This window comes from Barbus barbus (assembly GCF_936440315.1).
Source record: "Barbus barbus genome assembly, chromosome: 5".
Lineage (NCBI taxonomy): Eukaryota > Metazoa > Chordata > Actinopteri > Cypriniformes > Cyprinidae > Barbus > Barbus barbus.
In genome coordinates, this window is record NC_136733.1 from 34,961,212 (window position 1) to 34,977,002 (window position 15,791).

General features: G+C 36.2%; 1 protein-coding gene across 2 annotated transcripts; it reads left to right on the top strand.

The window, feature by feature from the left end:
* Nucleotides 1–577: 577 nt before the first annotated feature.
* Nucleotides 578–14,120, top strand: abcg4a (ATP-binding cassette, sub-family G (WHITE), member 4a; the record flags this gene model as incomplete). Of its 2 annotated transcripts, none has more annotated exons than XM_079416798.1 (14): nt 578–806; nt 7,799–7,916; nt 8,014–8,146; nt 8,372–8,422; nt 8,559–8,704; nt 9,745–9,868; nt 9,998–10,112; nt 11,503–11,648; nt 11,740–11,838; nt 11,913–12,081; nt 12,278–12,378; nt 12,621–12,779; nt 13,698–13,816; nt 13,895–14,120. In XM_079416798.1, 14 exons carry the CDS (start codon nt 578–580, stop codon nt 14,118–14,120), a joined length of 1,935 nt encoding a protein of 644 aa, XP_079272924.1. The 2 variants fall into 2 exon arrangements, with proteins under 2 accessions (XP_079272924.1, XP_079272925.1); XM_079416799.1 differs by having other exon boundaries at nt 665–806; nt 11,503–11,652; nt 11,747–11,838.
* Nucleotides 14,121–15,791: the final 1,671 nt, after the last annotated feature.

A 15,791-nucleotide genomic window follows, 5' to 3' on the forward strand; every position in this document is an offset into this window, starting at 1 on the left:
CATCAAATTCCATAGGCTTCAAGGGTAATTACTCTTCTAACTGAAACTGTCTCCAAGTGGATAACTCTAATGTCTGAGCAGATGCTTCCTCTGTCACTAATTTTTTGCTCAAAATAGCATCTTTCTAGATGGTCTGGGGGTAATATAGTTAGTGTCCGAATGCCATTCAACTGGTCTAACTTTAAACACTTCATTAAAACAGAATGTAATGTGGTGAGAATGAGTGAATGTTCATACAGAATGATGACCACCCTGATTCATTTGTGTTTCCATTCGAGAGGCAGAATAATTTTGTTACTTTTCTGTTCTTCCTTTTCTCTGAGCTCCAGCTCAACCTCACATATGTATCACAGACTCAAATAAGAGCATGAAATTACACACCACTCATCAAAGATATATTCTCCCCTGCAAATGTATGTGTGAACAGATTGCATTTGAGGTAGATTTCATTGCAGATAGTATAGTTTTGCGATTAAAGATATTCCTATGCTTCTGTACAAATGTTCCATTATTGCACATTATAACAATTTTCTCATTTTCTTTCATTACATCCTCCCACATTTCCCAGGCTCTTGGTATGGCTGCGAAGTCCTTAGAGCCGGGGTCTGTTTCCATTCCCATGGAGGAGACCAAGCGTGCTGTAGGAGCCCTTCCAGATGCTGCCATGCTGACCCACCTGAAGAAGGTGGAGAACCATATCACAGAGGCACAGAGGTTTTCTCATCTGCCTCGGCGTTCAGCAGTGGACTTGGAGTTTACAGAGATCTCCTACACCATCCGTGAGGGCCCCTGTTGGAGGAGGCAAGGTAAAACACGAATCCCCAAGCTTATGAAGCTTATGTGATGATTACAGTAAAGTGAAGCTTAAATTTGGAAGCATAACTGAAAGTGATTATAGAATTGATATGATTTGTGTGTTTATACAATTTACTTATGAGATTTCTATTGTGTCAGAAATCAATACATTGATAATTATTTTCCTTTTGCTGCCTATGAAAATAAAAGTGATGCAGTGATTTACTGTATATCACTTCCATCCCTTTCCAGATATGTGACCCTGGACCACAAAACCAGTCATAAGGGTCAATTTTTCATAAGTCATAAGCGTGACCATCTGAAAGCTGAATAAATAAGCTTTCCATTGATGTATGGTTTGTTAGGAACGGACAATATTTGGCTGAGATACAACTATTTGAAAATTTGGAATCTGAGGGTGCAAAAAAATCAAAATACTGAGAAAATCGCCTTTAAAGTTGTCCAAATGAAGTTCTTAGCAATGCATATTACTAATCAGAAATTAAGCTTTGATATATTTACAGTAGGAAATTTACAAAATATCTTCATGGAACATGATCTTTACTTAAAACTGGTTTTGTGGTCCAGGGTCACATATGATAAACAACAAAAAACAGGAACTGAAATTATGAAACAAATCAAACATAAAACACTGTACTGACAACAACTTATTTATGTGGTTGCCTGTTGCTAAACCTTTATAATGTCAGAAATCAAGATACTGTTAATTAAATATATTACAAGGCTCTCTGGGATACTCAAATCTGATTGGTCGATCGGTGCTCTCAGGTGTCATATCTCTGTCGTCCATGGCAATGCCAGCTCATCCGGGTAATAAAACCATGCTACTTTCACACCGTGGTATTTTACACTCTTGTATCATATAAATGCTACTTGCGCCATCTCAGTTATCTCATCTGTATTTCTGTAACTGTAAAATGACCTAGTTCACCCCAAAATTCTAATTCTGTCATAAATTACTAAACCTCATGTCGTTCAATAGACGTAAAACCTTTGTTCATCTGCGTTGCTTTCTATGCAGGATCAAAAAGCTCTCAGATTTCATCGAAAATATCTTAATTTGTGTTTTGAAGATGAGCGAAGGTCTTTTATGACAGAGTAATTGATGACAGAATTTTCATTTTTGGGGGAACTATGCCTTTGAGGAGTTTATTGTAACGTTACACTGTTCATCTAGTTGCTAGTTTGTGGATTGTAATGACAACTGTTTTCTAAGAGGAAGCTTTTATATAATTTACAGGTAAGGTTATAAAATATTTTATACCCTCTTTTTTATTTGCTTGGTGTGTTGGCGCGTCAGTGTCATAATGACCCTGGCGGGGTTTATTTTGCAATATTGACCAGATAGCTATATGTAATTCCTTATCACTCCAAACTCATGGCACACAAACACACACATTTACCATGCACAAGTACACACGGGCTTAATACTATTAGCCCCTCACACACTCCATCCTGTGTCCTGGACTGTAGAGTGCTGTTCTCAGCAGACTTAAGATATAGTAAATAATTAACTTCCCCAGACGGCATGCTGCTGCCTAACCTAGCTAAACCTGCCCAGGATGAAATCAGCCCACACACGTATGCTAACACACACTTTATTGATAAGGACACTCTTCCTCTACATCGCCCATGTTTTTTCCCCCCTTTGGTTCCAGTGATTCATTGTACATGGTGTTTTTGCTCTGCAGCATAGGCTGGTTTTTGATGGCCGTATGAGACTGGATAGGTTTTTCTGTGTAGCACATGAGATAAGATAAGAGAGAGAACTGGCTATGCAGAACTTTAACAGTTAAAGACAAGTTGAGGAGATTGCAGAAGAAATGCTGGAAATGGGCTCATGGAAATTCATTTTTTCTTTTAAATTATTTTCACAGTAATCATTGTTTCTCTTTAGAACTTCCTTTTATATAATTTTTTTTCTCATTTCTGTTTATTTTTACCAGCTCATGGAACTTCAGTACATACCACAGAAATCTCATAATGTCTTTCTCCCTCTCTATCCGCTCCATGTATTTTATCCAATAAGCAGCATGGAGAAGCTGGTGCAGTGCTGTGTTAATGCTGGTGAATGATGGCTATTGCACGCACATCACTTCCTATAGCTTCATGTCCTCTAGCATGCTGAGCTCCACCCACGCATACCCACATATATATACACACACGCATGGCACAAGCCAAGCACACACACAAGACAGTTGTATCATAAAGTCTCGCAGGTGTACACGTTCCCTTACTAAATGGAAGAAGGTGAATCATGCTGTGGTGATCTCTATGATAGTAGGCCACTCCTGAGACTCGTATATGTTCCTTATGTTTAAATGCTGTACCTCATTATGCTGTTCCTGAGTTAGAACCTCATACATTAGTATGCCATTCTTTAATTATTACCTCATACTTCATTATACAGTCCCTCTGTTGTTCCATCTGTTGAGAAACATGCTCTTTCATGTGCAATTTATGTATTAGCAGTTATAGATGTATTATTTCAGTCTGAGACCAGTATATACCAGCCTGAACTGGCATGGATATTTATATGAACAGAAATCTATTTGTTTGAATGCTAGATTTACTTGGTTATCCAGATTTACCATGTTGTTTTCCTCTCAATTTCATTGCTGTGTAGTCTATGTAAGCATGTGAGGAGATTTCTTTGTGAAGGACGTATTGTTCCTCTCTAAGTACTGCTCTAAGCTCTGCATTATAATGTATGTGAGTACAAGCTGAGCAGATAGATTAATAGTGATGTTCAGGCTGATGGTTTCGTTTTTGATGGATGAATACAAGCTGTGTGTGGCTTTCCTGCCATTTAACCCTCCTTCTTAGATGTCATATTGCCTCTTCGCTCTGTTTTCCCTCTCCCAGCCTCTCATCTTTATTGATCCGTCTCCATTGTTTTTGCTTTTCTGTATTACCTTTGGCCTCTCTTTCTCCACTTTATCTCTCCCTCTGGGTGCCTGTTCATCTGTCATATTTTATCTGCTCTATCTTCCTGCAATTTCTTATCCCTTGTTCTGTTCCTCCTCTCTCACAGCTTTTGGAACACGTTGAGTCATAAACATTCTGCATTTTGAATGGTTGCCTTGTTCTGAACCTTTGGGAAGTAGCATACATGGCTTGCACAGATGTTATGCAATACCAGTGCATATGCAAAAAGCTCAGTGGTAAAGTTAGAGTTACGGGTAATGTGCAGGGCAGCTAACAATCTGCTCGGTGACTATTATGCTTTTGAACACGGATCTCACGGATCTCCAGAGAGACTGTCCCTATACTTTAATAGCAGCTAATTAACCCAAAGACACTTTTGCAGCGCACCAGATATTTGATTCAGTTTGAGTTCAACGCATCTATTTAACACATATACAACCTTCAGACTTTGTACTTGTTTGTTGTTATGCAGAACATGTGATTTTGTACACTTGCTTGAGGGTGTAAATTGTAAAGGAGAATTCTATCACTGTTCAATTGATTCAGTGTTTCAGTTATTAACACTCATAGCCTGCAGTTTGTACATCAATGTTACATCAGAGCAACATCAGAGCAAATTACTCATATTTAAATGTGAGGATTTGTCATGCATTTTATTTTACTCTGACAATTGTCTCATTCTGTCACTTCATTCTCACCCAGGCTGATTAACCATATGGGAAATTTGCACTGTAGGTATTAGTGGCCAGGGGCACCAGAGAGTCTTAATACATCTATGCTTAATAGTTAGAAATGATTCATTTATTCAGTGAGCAAAAGTGTCTGATAATAGGATGGTTCCCAAAATAATGTGAGTCGTATATTGTTGGTCATGTGATTTCAATGTGGCAGCCTACAGTTCAATTTAAAGAGCCCCGCACATGATGTGTGGAGTAATAAAAAACAAGAAATCTTGGCCACAAATCAATAATTAATTCCCACAAATTAATTTTTTTCCTTGTTTTAGGTAAATTGTTGCTCTGTTGTACTAATTTGTTCCCTCGTTTTAGGGTAAATCAATTTAACCTATACTAAAGTGTAACCAAATTGTTTTAATTAGAGAAAAAAAGTGAGTTTGCCTTTAAAATTATTTTAAAAGATGATTGTAAAAAGATTTAGATTGTAATTAATTAGTCTAATAGGTAGCTGAATTTGTCCGCACACTGCAAAAATTCAAACAGACCAAAAAATGTCTACCAAAAATGTAGTTATGTTTTCATGTGCAAAAGTGAATAGTGCAAAGTGTATTAAAAACAGACCTTTTTTTGTCAGTGTGCAGACAAATTCAGCTACCTATTGGACTAAAAACTTTATTTTTGTTCTACGCACCTGATAACCTTTTGTTTGTTCTGAGCGCACACAATTCCTGCTTGATTGTAACACTTACTTTTACTATTATATCCTCTCAGAAACCCTCCTAACACAAGACCATATTGCTAGCAGTTGGATGACTGTCTTCCTTATTAGATGCATCTATTGATTAAATGGGCTTAAGCTTTCCTCAGACTGATCCCAGGTCAGATCATACTATAGCGCAGGCCTATGTAAGAGATCCCACACAGTGCTGTTTGTTTTTAACTCATGCCATAGATGGAGAAGAGGATGAATGCATGAGCAGATTGATGCTCAGGTTACACAGCGTCAGCATGTAGCAAAATCTATAGATGAATGATTGGTTACAGGATGCAGGGCATATCATTTGTGGATGAGTTATCAGCATTTAAAACTCATGCATACCACAGATCATTGATATGAAGAGAAGCGTACAGGAAATTATGAGGCGATGTGGGGTGTTGCCCCTGTCACTCTCTTTCATTTCCTTTTTGTCAATTCTGTCACTCATTTTGCATCAATTCTTGCATGATGCAAACATAGAAAAGGACAGAGAAATGCAAGGAGGGAGAGAGAGAGAGCAATCAGAGCGCTTCACTAATGACTTGAGGCTGTGACTGAAATATAAAGTATCACATACCTTCCCCAGTCAAGGGACGGGAAGGAGTATTAAAGAAAACGGTGGAGGAATTGAGGGAGTTTTTGCCTTCTACGGACTCACACGCAACACCATAATCGATACAAAACAATATAAGATTTATTGAACAAGGAAGCAAACAGAACTTCAGGAGGGGTCAAGGCCAACATTACAAACAGAACATACTAACTCTCAAAAGCAATTGACCTAATCTAACAAATATTAGAAGAAAAGTACAAATTCCTACCCTACCTCCCTTACTATCCTTAAACAGGAGAAAAAGTATAGACAAAATAAATGGCAACCACCTCCCTACAGCTTCCCTGAAAGAAAAAGAACTAAACTAATCTTGGTCTTAATAAAAAAAAAAAAAGTACAAAACTCCCATGTTTGGGCTAAATGAAACCTCCCACAAGAGGATTACAAAGCTTTCAATACTTTTGTCAACAACACATTAACCACAAACAAAAGCAACAGGGACTCTTGCTCCAAGCCTCCACACTCCAGACATCTCAGCTCTGCCTTTTATCTCCCAAACATTTCGTCTGATGGACCAATCAGGAGAGTGCAGTCATCAACAAAGTCATCTACTAATCGAACTCCACCTGTTATTCCTTATCAACCTTAGAGAGAGAGAGAGAGAGAGAGAGAGCAAAACAAACAGCACATACACAAAAAGGGACACTACCACTTATACAAGTCCTGGGATGTGACAAGAGAACATAAACATAAACTAGGGATCTTCATGAGCATCTGTAGTCCTGAGGGGGTCTGGACACTACTCTAATGGCTCCTGTTTAATCTCAAACTATTTTGTTTTTGTGGGAAAAAGTAAATAAAAATAAAAATATTCATTGATCATAAATACAATGTTAAGGTTCAGCAAGATAAAACTGCATCTGTAAAATTTAAATATGATGTAAAAATTGGGGTCAGTGAGATTTTTGAAAGAAGTCTGTTATGGTCACAAAAGCTGCCTTTAATAATAATGTGAAATATGTTGACAGTTTAATTAAAATAACTGTTTTCTATTTTAATATATTTTAAAATAAGAATTATTTAAAATATATGTAATGGCAAAGCTGAATTTTTATCAGTTATTGCATTAGATTTCTTATTTCTTCTTAAACTTGTGCTATTTTTGTAGATATCTATTTTTATGGGAATGTATACATGTTTTCAGGATTCTTTGATGAATACGAAGTTGAAATTTTTTTACTTTACTGTTACTTTTGATCAATTTAATTCATCCTTGCTGAATAAAAGTATTAATGTCTTTAACAAACTTTACTGACCCCAAACTTTTAGCAGTAGTGTATACATATATGACATAAACAAAGCTATTAAGAGTGTCAATAACGGCCCAAGTTTCTGTCTCCCTCTTGAGGCAGAGATAATAGTCACTGCATGACTCAGGCCAATATCAAGGGGGTCTTCGAAACAGGGGTCAATTACTGTTGCCACTTATAGTTTGATCTCAAACATATTTATGTGAAGAAAAATATGTGGAAGAATTTCTATCCATCAATTTAAAGGCAATTTCAACTGTTTATTCTTTTGTTACCTACATTAAGTAACAAGTTTAGTGTATTATATTGTACTACACAATAAAAATTTCCATTCATTGATGTTTATTACTCTGTGGCGTGTCTGGTTATTGATCTAAGTTATTCCATTGTTCATTATTATATCATAACACATAATGTGTTTAAAATGAAATGAATCAATCTCATTTCTTTTCCAATTAAAATTGTTATAATTAGCACAGTTGGATGATGGTTAAACTCATAATTGTTTTATTCTGTTTAATTAATTTTATTGGACATTACTTGAGGGTTAATATTTTTTTAGACTGCTTAATCAAAGTACTTTGAGTACAAATGACTTCACTGGAGTTCCATAGCTCACAGGTTATGATATTATTATACTGCAGTGTTTTATCAAGCCTATATGCATTTCATGCCAACTAACTCTGTCATGCATTTAATTTGGCAGCTGGTAGCTCTAACTCTAATAAACATGATGTATCCAAAATGCTGTGTGCAGGATTTAAGGCCCTTCTGAAGTGTCTGTCTGGAAAATTCTGCAGTCGGGAGCTCATCGGAATCATGGGACCCTCGGGGGCCGGCAAGTCCACTCTCATGAACATTCTTGCCGGCTACAGGTAAGGAAAGTTCCAGAATTTGGTTCCTGTTTATCACTTTCTAGCCTTTCTTTTTATACTCATCAAGTTATCTGCCCTGTATCCCTTCTTTCTGCAGAGAGACAGGCATGAAAGGTCAGATCCTGGTAAACGGACGACCTCGTGACCTCCGCACCTTCAGAAAAATGTCATGTTATATCATGCAAGATGACATGCTACTGCCACATCTAACAACACGAGAGGCAATGATGGTGTGTGTCTGCGTGTGTGAGATGAGAAGTTTCTGATTGGTCAATCGCTGCCATCTGTGGACAACATTTGCATAATAATTCTGAAACTTCAACTCAAATCAATATTTTATGGGCACTCATTTGGTCATTATCACAACCTAATCTCCTTCAGGATTATCTTTTTATGAAAATTACCAGTTGATTGTACATGGCCCCTTATTTACTGTAATCTTTCTTTTTGTTTAGGTTTCAGCTAACCTTAAACTTAATGAAAACATGGAAGTGAAAAAAGAACTGGTACGTTTTTAAGGCATCGCTTTACTGTATGTGCAGAAAATATGTGTTCTGTTTGGAAAATATAAAAACTGTGGTTATACGGTGACATTGCATTTATGCCTTTTTTTAAGACAAATAATGATATATTATGTGATAGGTGAATGAGATCCTCACAGCATTAGGACTGCAGGAGTGTGCTCAGACTCGCACCATTTCTCTGTCGGGTGGCCAGTGTAAACGGTTGGCTATTGCTCAGGAGCTGGTCAATAACCCACCAGTCATGTTTTTTGATGAACCCACTAGGTACCCATTACACACAGACTTATTCTTAATAGGGATGCATGATATTATCGGACTGATATTGGCCGATAATGGCTTTAAATAAATATCGGCATCGACCGATATTATGTCTTGCCAATAAGAGGAATATGTTAACTTACATGTGCTCAGGGTGAGCTAGTGATTAGATCACGTCAGCAGTGTGGCTTATTCTTGAAGCAAAGTTTTGTCTGAATGATGATTAGATTCACTTTTTGGATCACTGCATTTAATCTGTGAAAGCACATACAGAATGACTTGGTGTGTGATTGAGTAAACAGTAATAGTGCAGCGGCAGCAGTGTCAACCTCCCCCAGGTCCCAATGCCCGCCAAGTAATTTAAAATTTTAAGTAAAATAGCCTTACACAAATAACATTTAGACAGTGTTTCTGATTAAACAAGCAGTAATTGATGTCATAAAATAATGAATATATTTTGATTTAAAGGTCAGAAGCTATAGCTTACATGAAAAAAAATCACAAACATGACACTTAATATTTTGTATATACTGATTTATTCATTAATTTGTAATTAGATTTTCTGAATTTTTACAAATCTTTTGCTTTAGACCATCTGCAAAAGTTAAATCTTAAAATAAAATGTTAGGATTAACACTGTATCTTTCTGGGGAGAAAAAATGCAGTGATTGATATATAGTTTATTTATAGTTATTTTCAAAGCTTCAATGTAGTGTCAAAAAAACCTTCATTATTGTTTATTTAATTCTAACAAATAAGTTCTTGTTAAAAACTAACCAAAATTAAAAATATTTTTCTTATAATTTCTGCACAGGAGAGACTTGGTGTTGTTTCCAAACAAAAGGAAATATATCGGTATCAGTATCGGCCAAAATTAGTTGAAAAATATCGGCATATCAGATATTGGCAAAAATCCAATATCGTGCATCCTTAATTCTTAAACATAATCCTTTCAAAATTTGACGTTTGCAGTAATATTGCTCCTTTGCAAAACATTTTTATTTTATATCCCTAAATGTGCACGTGTGATTGTCTCTGTGTGTTAGTGGTCTAGACAGCGCGTCCTGTTTCCAGGTGGTGTCCTTGATGAAATCTTTGGCTCAGGGAGGTAGAACCATCATCTGTACCATCCACCAACCCAGTGCTAAACTATTTGAAATGTTTGACAAGGTAATTGCTGTATTCGAAAATTATATTGCACTGTGAAAATGTGTTTCTGGATTAAAGGACATATTAAGTGTGTGAGGATGTTAATGTGCTCATGTTCCTGTTTAATACTCGGTCTGTTTTTCTTTGCAGCTTTATATCCTGAGTCAAGGTCAGTGTATATATAAGGGAACAGTACCAAACCTTATCCCCTACCTGAAAAACCTTGGACTCCACTGCCCCACGTACCACAATCCTGCAGACTTTAGTAGGTCTACTGTGTGTGTGTGTGTGTGTGTGTGTGTAAGAGAGAGAAAATGATAGATAGAAATAGATATGCAGCTAGAAATATCTGTGTGCTCTCTATTTGTGTTTGAAACTTATATAGCACTAATGTAGCAGTTTGTGGGTTCTATATTAGATTCTTTTCTGCCTCGTTTGCTTTAGTCTATCAGAGAGATTATGAATGAACAAACATATATTTTTATGTAAATATGTAATTAACTGATTTTTTTTCTTAAAAATGTAATGTTTAAAATACTTACTTAATATGTACAAATTTTACCCTCAATTTAGATAAATAATTCAGTCATATATAGGTTATGCTATTTTATTCTACACAGGACAGGTCACCCCTCATAACTGCCATGTTGTTATAATAGTCAAGTCAATATTATTTGTATAGCGCTTGTAACAATGCAAATTGTGTCAAAGCAGCTTTACATCGGCTTGATATAAAGTTGGGTGGCTTTATATCAGCTTTACAGTATTTAGACGGGGAAATAGTTTGTCGAAATAGTGTCATTCTCCTCTGGCCAGACAAAATCAGCAGTTTAAATCTAGGCTAAAGCAGAATCAGATTGTGCAAAAAAACTCATCTGATAATATAATATAATATCATATATCATATATCATATATAATATCATATATCATATCATATATCATATATCATATCTCATATCTCATATATCATATCATATCATATCAATCATATCATATATAATATATAAATTTGCAATAATAAATAAGCAGAACAAATATACAGTATTGTACAGTAAGTCAGTACAATTTTAATTTTAAAGAAATTTATACTTTTATTTAGCAAAGGCAGTTAATTGATTAATTAAAGTAAAAACATATACATTGTTACAAAAAAGTATATTTTAAATAAATGCTTTCTATTTAAAAAAAATGTATCATGGTTTCCACAGACGTATGAAGTGGCCCAGCTGTTTTCAACATTGATAATAATAAATATTTTAATCAGAATATTAGAATAGAGGACACTGAAGACTGGAGTAATGATGCTGAAAATTCATCTCTGCCATCTCACTCTTCTCATAAAATATATTAAAACAGAAAACTGTCATGTTTCTGTATATTGTAATAATATTTCAAAATACTATTGTTTTTACTGTATATTTGATTGCATAAATGCAGCCTTGATGGGCATAAGAGATTTCTGTCAAAAATATGCGACCCAAACTATTAAAAAGTACTGTATCTTCTAATTTATTTTTATTCGTAATTGTTATTGATTGATTGATCATAATGTAATATTAGTAATATATTGTAGCCTCTCAGGGCTTTCAAAGATTTCTTAATTCTTTTCAGTCATTCAGCATGTGTATGAGTTCTGCTGTCTCTCTGCTGGCAGTAATCGAGGTCGCCTCAGGAGAGTACGGTGATCTGAACCCTGTGCTCTTCGAGGCGGTTCAGGGAGGCCTGTGCTCAGATGAGGGCAAGAAGAACTCCAGTGACAAAAACGACCCCACCACATCCTGTCCTTCCCAGTGTTATAATGTGAGTGATGGACACACACTCTCATCTACAAAATCAGTCTGTTTATCAGTCTCTGACCCGCCCACCTCTATTGTTATGTGTATTCATACAGGATTCAGGCTACATTGAGAAACACACTTTTGACACCAGTACCCTCACACAGTTCTGCATCCTCTTCAAGAGAACCTTCATTACTATATGCAGGGACATGGTAAGAATGGTCCTCTATTGTAATTGGCTGTGCTTATTTAATATATTAAATGCTATAGAAATGTGTGTGTTCAGGTATTAACCCACCTGAGGGTGATGTCACACCTGTGTATCGGTGTGCTGATTGGTCTGCTGTACCTAAACATTGGAAATGATGCCAGCAAAGTGTTCAATAACACAGGCTTCCTGTTCTTCTCCATGCTGTTTCTCATGTTTGCTGCACTCATGCCCACCGTCCTGACATGTAAGACAATCTGTGTGTTTGGTTGTGTGTGCTTGATTCTTTATGAGCATTGAAAATAGATTTAATATGATTGATTAATAAATCCTTTTTGGTTTGTGATGGATTAGAAGCGCTCTTAATGGTTTGATTGAGAGTTATGGTCTTTACAGAATCAGTGGAGCGGATTGAATTAGGCACTGATGTATTTACCTTGCAGTTCCACTGGAGATGTCTGTGTTTATAAGGGAGCATCTTAATTATTGGTACAGTCTAAAGGCATATTACCTGGCCAAGACCATGGCTGACATTCCATTCCAGGTACTTCTGTTTACCTACTTCTGTCTTTACATGCTATAATGTTAAATCGAAGGGAGAAGCCACTGTTCTAACTGATTGGAAGGACTAATATTTCTAATATTAATAGTTTCTAATATTTCTAAATGTCGAGGGGGGACATGCCAACCAATGCTTTACTGTGTCTGTCCCACTTTTCAAATCATTCCATGTGCCCCAGGTAGACTCCAAATATCAGAACATGAGTGCTCCTCTGTCTCTTCCAGGTAATTTGTCCGATAATGTACTGCAGTATAGTGTACTGGATGACAGATCAGCCTCCAGAGGCAAGCAGATATCTGCTCTTTATGGCCCTGTCCACCTCCACTGCCCTAGTGGCTCAGTCTCTGGGGCTTCTTATTGGAGCTGCGTCAACCTCCCTGCAGGTATGAGAACTTCAAAACAGTGGTGGTCACATTCAATATAAGTAAGATTTTTATTGACGTTTCTTATGCTAACCAAGGCTGCATTTATTTGATCAAAAATACATCAAATAGTAATATTGTGAAATATCCTTACAATTTAAAATACAGTTTTCTATTGTAATATTTTTTTAAATGTGATTTATTCATGTGATGGCTGAAAGCTGAATTTTTATTCTATTATAAAGTGTGACATGCTCAATGATCCCTCAAAAATCATTCTGATATGCTGATTTGGTGCTCAATAAGCATTTCTTATTATTAGCAGTGTAGCAGTATTGAATATACATATTGTTGAATATACTTTTTGCTTAATGTTTTTGTAAAAACTTTAATACATTTGACAAATAGAAAGTTCAAAAGAACAGCATTTAAATGAAAATGAAACATTTTGTAACTATAAATGTCTTTACTGTCACTTTTGATCAATTTAATGCATTCATGCTGAAAGAAATATGAATTAAAAACATTTAAATAAATAATACATTCTGACATGCATAAAATACGAAATAGGTATAAATAAACCTATTTTTGATTTAGATATAACAATTTGTATAGTGCAATCTGCTGTACCCTATTAATGTTTAATTATGCAAATATGAAAATGTACTTGTAACGCAGGGGTTTTCAAACGTAAATTAAATAATTCATCCGATTAATAAGTATTTACAGAACTTCAAACAGTCTTTGGACAACACAAGTAGACTAATAATATTGGGATTTAATGTTTTGCAGGAAAATTTACTGCATTAAGCGCAATTAATATTCTACTTTTGACAGCCTTACAATTTACATTTAGTAAAATTCCATCAAATTATGAAAATTAACCTCTAAATTGAAATCCCCTGCTTTAACACACATCGATGTCTTTTGCAATTTCAGGTTGCCACATTCGTAGGTCCAGTCTCTGCCATCCCAGTCCTTCTGTTCTCAGGCTTCTTTGTCAACTTTGACACCATCCCCAAATACCTTCAATGGAGCTCTTATTTGTCATATGTCAGGTGGGTCAAGAGCCATGACAATAACAATCCTCAACAGACAATCATCCCCTAATCACAAACAAATCTCTCCCTCTTTAGATATGGCTTTGAGGGTGTGATCCTCTCCATCTATGGTATGAACCGCTCAGAGCTGGAGTGTCCCGGCGTGGTGTGCAAGTTCCAGAAACCAGAGGAGGTGCTGCAGCTGCTGGATGTGGAGGACGCTAAGCTCTACGTGGACTTCATAGTGCTGGGGGTCTTCTTCTTAGTTCTGAGACTTGCCACTTACCTAGTTCTGCGTTATAAAGTCAAGTCAGAGCGTTAGGGCCAAAACTCATCATCAGACATACATCTAATTTCAAAAACACACATAAACTCTTATAAATGCAATGGACACAGAAGCCAATGCACATTGATTACGGGGCCATTATTTGGCAGTGCAACATTTATCCTCAGTTTTTGTTACTTGAAAAATATTTTTTGATTCTCTAAGTATAGAAAAGTAAGTTAATATAGATTTTTTTGTTTTATTTAGTTTTCATTTTTGAATGTATTCCATGCAGTAACAGTGTAAATGCATTTTACCCGTAACTGAACTTTGAAGCATGAGTCTCTATTGACAGGACTGGATGTATTTATAATGACAATCCCATGACAGCTGCCAATAGCATGCGGATTGGCCAACAGCCAACATGCGAGTCTATTTATACCATACTGAAGGATCACTACATTGTCTCTGTGTTAATGCATTTAATTCAGACTGTAAAACGTTAAGAACGTCATTAAAATGTGTTTCGGAAGAGAGTGCACTGCATGCTTGGGGCACTTTAGGATATACAAGCAGCCGAAGTTAGAACTGTGCGTGAGGCGTTTGGGATATTACAGACTATGAGAATGAATTGTCCAACCAGCGTATCTTCAATTCCATTTTTGTCTTCCCACAATACACTGAATTTGAGGAGAATAATATCTTCTGCTGAAAATTAAGACTTTAATGATCTCCCAAGGCAATTCTGGGCAAAGCATCAACGTCAACCCAAATCTAACCGTTTAAGGAATGTTGCAGCAAGTGCCCTTGATGTGAACTGCCTATCTTTTTTTTTTCTGAGGGTCAATACCTTGCAAGAGAAACATTTTGGCATTTTGTTAGTATCAATATGTCCTGTTACCTTGAATTTTCTGACAACTGCCTCTGTGGTATCCTGAGAGAGAAACAGACAATATTTTGTGGGCTTTTGCTCTCTCGTTTTCATCAGGAGGGATCAAACCTTGAACTTGTACAGTACAAAAACTCCCTACAGTGACCAAAAATATGTGAATCGGCTAATCACAAAGCACCACTGAACTGACTGCATTTAGCCAAAAGCGACACATATCAAAGTCAGAAAATCATTTGCAATTGTAATCCTGTTGAACATCTTATGCGAACATTCATTACTGTCGAAATAGCACTCGATGGCCTGTTTCTTTTTGCTTCTTTTCACGACTGTTCCCTGGACACTTCATCTGCACTGCTGAGGATGTCAGGACATTTGCGGTTAGTTGCAAGTGACACAATCATACACCTGGATAGAGATGCTGGATGAACACTTTATGCCATCTTCAATGGTGTGGTGTGCTTTTCTGGATGGATAAATCTCTTGTTTGGACCTGTATGTACACTTCCTCTTCCCTGCTTCTCCACTCTAGCAGCCAGACTATTCAATACAATTCAATGCAATGCAAACATCTTCACATTTGACTCAGTGTTACTCTGGAAATCTTTTTGAGACCTGTTATGTGTTATGTCTCCTTATATAATGAAGACTACTAATAATCTGAGTATATACACAAAGAAAAGTATATGTGTTATGCTTTAAGCAAGATTGTAAATACGTGTATGCACTTTTGTTGATGTTTTATTGGAATTTTTCCGCACATTTGTTTGTAATTAATTTTATTTTTATATCAGAAAATATGACATGCAATTCTGGAAAAGGGAGTTTTATTTCTGGAA